Source organism: Primulina huaijiensis, chromosome 16, assembly GCF_012295235.1.
Source record: "Primulina huaijiensis isolate GDHJ02 chromosome 16, ASM1229523v2, whole genome shotgun sequence".
Taxonomy (NCBI): Eukaryota; Viridiplantae; Streptophyta; class Magnoliopsida; order Lamiales; family Gesneriaceae; genus Primulina; species Primulina huaijiensis.
Window position 1 is genome coordinate 19,143,635 of NC_133321.1, and position 3,688 is coordinate 19,147,322.

General features: G+C 38.6%; 1 protein-coding gene across 1 annotated transcript; it reads right to left on the reverse strand.

The window, feature by feature from the left end:
- Window positions 1-290: 290 nt before the first annotated feature.
- LOC140960901 (probable auxin efflux carrier component 1b) lies at window positions 291-3,440 on the reverse strand. Its single transcript, XM_073419224.1, has 6 exons — window positions 2,087-3,440; window positions 1,331-1,592; window positions 1,171-1,256; window positions 916-1,073; window positions 725-801; window positions 291-629 (listed from the first exon to the last, which is right to left on the reverse strand). Exons 1-6 carry the CDS (start codon window positions 3,195-3,197, stop codon window positions 563-565), a joined length of 1,761 nt encoding a protein of 586 aa, XP_073275325.1. The 5' UTR covers window positions 3,198-3,440; the 3' UTR covers window positions 291-562.
- Between the last annotated feature and the right edge of the window lie 248 nt (window positions 3,441-3,688).

Consider the following 3,688-nt stretch of genomic DNA (forward strand, 5'->3'; position numbering starts at 1 on the left):
ATTACTTAACTATATATTAAATGTAAATTTTATTAATTTATATAAATAATATAAGAAAAATCTTTAAATAAATTTAGATACGAAATAATATTATTATATAAATTGAAATATAATTACTATCTAGATTCCCGAGCACGCATGACACACCGCCACCCATTGGTGACATGAGACTGTAGTATGTCAACAAATGTACCGACAACTCCGTAAAACCTTGTTTTTTAGACCTAGTTGTGTTTGTCCCCTCATAGGATACAACCCCTTATCCTATAACATAGGAATACGGGTACCTAGGCTGTGTAATTTTGTTCCACGAGCTTCATTTAATCTAGAATTGTTCGACATAAATTCAAAGTCAATTTCTAAATTCTTAAAGAGAAACGCGAGATGCTGACATGAATATAATATAGAAATCAAGCTAAACAAGATTGCCCTTTTCTCCTCTCAGCTAAATCTTTGCAGATGTGAACTGTTCCGTTAAACTCCTAAATTTACCGTTGCAAAAGGGTTGGTTCTGTGTTGATTTCTGATTCGGTTCAACTGCTGCAGCTTCAATAGTTTGGCTTTAAAGTCCCAGCAAGATGTAGTAAACTAGAGTGATTGGTAGTGCTATTAGCATCCCGAATATGACACTGCAAAAATTTCATTCAAAAACTACTAAGTGGCCGATTCTTTGTTCCTGTTGTATGATATCTGCTAGATATATACAAGTGTTTTTGTCACTAACCCGGTGCTCAGTATATCAGGATGGACATTGTATTCCTTCGCGAAAACAAAAGGGACGATTCCCTGTGGAAGCGCCGCCTGAAAATCATCAAAACCACAGTATTCATCAGCCAAGAATGGAATGTATCGCGCTTTTGGAACTATGTTAAGACTCTTAGTAGAAAATGATTTCTAACGGTCTGATTACGAGACCTGGACTATTGCGACGTGTAACAGCACTCCTCGTAGTCCAACAATGATTGAAGCAGCAGCCATTATCGCAGGTCCCATGAGGAATCGAACAAACATGGAAAAAGCAGCAAGTGATTTCCCACAAGCAATCATTCTGGGCTGGAGGGCCATGAATAGTCCTGCAATCCCACGGTGAAAAACCGCCTAATTGGTAAAAAAACCGCCTAATTGGTTAAAAAAAACCCGACTTTCAACGTGTTAGTTACAATACCATACCAAGGCTAAACATTGCCATTCCAAGACCAGCATCAGATAGAATTGATATCGACTTGGCTATTATAGCAGGCATCTCAACATGCCACCTGCAAGGATCACAAATTTTAGATGAGATCCATGACTTCAAGAAATAGGCAAATAATGAGTAAATCGACCTTACTTGAATGAAACCAAAGACCATGTAAGGCCGAAGAGGCTAGAGTAAGTATTTGGATTCCTAATTAGCTTTCGCCACACCATAATCAGTATGAGCCTGGTCATTACACTGGTTGGTGGCATAGTAATTTTCTTGTCTTCAACACTAGTTTTCGGATAAAGCACCGAAGTGGAGCCTGAACCGAGCTTGGACAGAACCGGTTCCCTTTGGTCTGTCCCACTCGGACCCTTTTCATTTCGGAACCTAAAATTTTCTCCTTCGTAGTCTACAACATCAAATATATGAAATCATCGATCATGCAAAATTATACAAGAGTGAGAACTCTATATACCAAAATTTCAAGTATATTTTATGGACAAACAAATAGCAAGAATACGATGCAACAAACAAGACACACTTAAATGAAAGGGAAATAGAAGTGTCCAAATTTCAGGAAAAGGTCACCCTAAATGACAAACAGTTACACCAACAGAGGATGATTTGACGAAACATGAGTCATATATTCACATGAAATGAAGCTATTAAATGAATATAACTAACGAGGAGGAAATTCGAATCCACGAGTTCTTCAATAAAGGTGTGAAATCTCATTTCTGGTCATGTCATGCTGAAGAAAATGTTCAATTTCGAAAAAAAATTTAATCTGGAAGGAGGCGGCTACAGTGTTCGCTCCATCTGTATCTCAAGATTCAACTTGTAGAATCGTGTATGAACAGAATATACATGATTTGACGACGATAAACAAGTGCCCAAAAATACCTTTGGAGTTGGCTCCAAGGTGAAGCTCATTCCCACAGTCACCTCCTCTCAACACATGAATACCACCTTCAGAAACTGGTGAAGCACTAGAACTCCAGACAAACATGTGAAGATCTCTACCACCCTCGACACCATTGATCTTCTTCTTCAACAAAGGCCCTGCAACAGGAGAGAATAATCCAGCACTTGAAGGTGCAGGGTAACCCCCATTAGTCCTTGATAAATTCCCATGCCCATTCTCTTCATCATATCCCAAATGACCATAATTTGACTCCCGTGGACTACCATTGCCAAAATTCTTCCCATTAACAACTGAATAAACATCATTATTATTAAAATTTGAACCCCTAGGAGTTGGATTTCTTGATGACTGCACAGAATAAATCTCTGCATTGGTTAAGTTCGACGGTCTAGGAGTCGAAGAAGCACCGGAAATGTTGAGCCCGTTTGATTTTCTGGAAAAGATTTCGGACATAGAACTGGTGGATTTTCTTACGGTCACGTGAAGCCTCCCATTTTCACCAACCTCGGCTTCAGTTTCCAAGGGCTCTTTCCCATCCAAAGAAAGCACGTCAGAATCAACTCTAAATGAAACAATGGATCCTGCATTGTCTGGAAACTGCTCACTGATAAGTGTTCTTGCTCCTCTATACTCAAACAAGAAAAGCATCAAAGTGTACCAAATGATACACTGAAGCACCACAATCTGAACCATTAAACTTCCCGAGAAATTACCATACATTCCTTTCAAGAGAGGGATCCCCATCACTAGAGTGTTAGGCAGTGTGGAGATCGAGAAAAGAGTTATTGACCATTCAAGGGATCCCCTGGAGCTAATCCTGGACCAAAGGGCAAGAACAAAAAGTACAATGATTTTTTGAAGTGTATCTGCAAAAATGAACCTGTAGTTCATGGCATAAGGATTGTTGGAGGAGATGAAGTGAAAAGAGAGGAGAGGGACTGCAAATAACGCCACGAATCTGTTGATGCCTGAACATTGATCTGGGCTGAAGATTTTCCACCATTTCACGGAGCCATAGGCCAAGATCATGGCCACATAGAGTGGAACCACGGCTGTGAGAACATGGTATAAATCTGTGATTGTGATCATCTTTTTTCTTCGTGTTCAAGAGGGTTTTTCGAGGGTTTTCAAAAATAACAAAAATATGGTTTTTAATTTACTTATTTTGCTCCAAAAAACCAGTTCCTTCACAAGAAAAATGTTGCTCGACGCTATAGCTTAAGCTGATTTTTCAGTTAATGTTTCAAGGTTTTATGAATCATGATACCAGACAAAGCTAAAGTAAAAATAAAGTGGTATTGGCCTGATTTCCTGACTTACTTTGGGAGAGAGGGACAAACTTGGTTTTATTTCGAAATATTGGTATCATGGAAGAATAAATGGCAGACAAAGAAATAAAGTTGAGATCTTTTTGTATGTGTGTGTTTTGATGTGAAAGGAAAGGAAGCAGGGAAAAGAGAGAGCCAATGCAGACATTTATGCATGCAGCTGTAGGCTACGGCTATGCCAAAACATTATTTTATTCAAACAAAAAAACCAAAAAAAAAAATTTTGTTTGGTCTAACTGAAAAAACTTATTG

Bases quoted from the DNA above. Each gene is read 5' to 3' on its own strand.
- LOC140960901 (XM_073419224.1), bottom strand. From the start codon at position 3,197: ATGATCACAATCACAGATTTATACCATGTTCTCACAGCCGTGGTTCCA. The intron at 1,257-1,330 runs GTAAGGTCGATT...TGATCCTTGCAG, and splicing joins TGGTCTTTGGTTTCATTCAA to GTGGCATGTTGAGATGCCTG. The intron at 802-915 runs GTCTCGTAATCA...GATGATTTTCAG, and splicing joins TACACGTCGCAATAGTCCAG to GCGGCGCTTCCACAGGGAAT.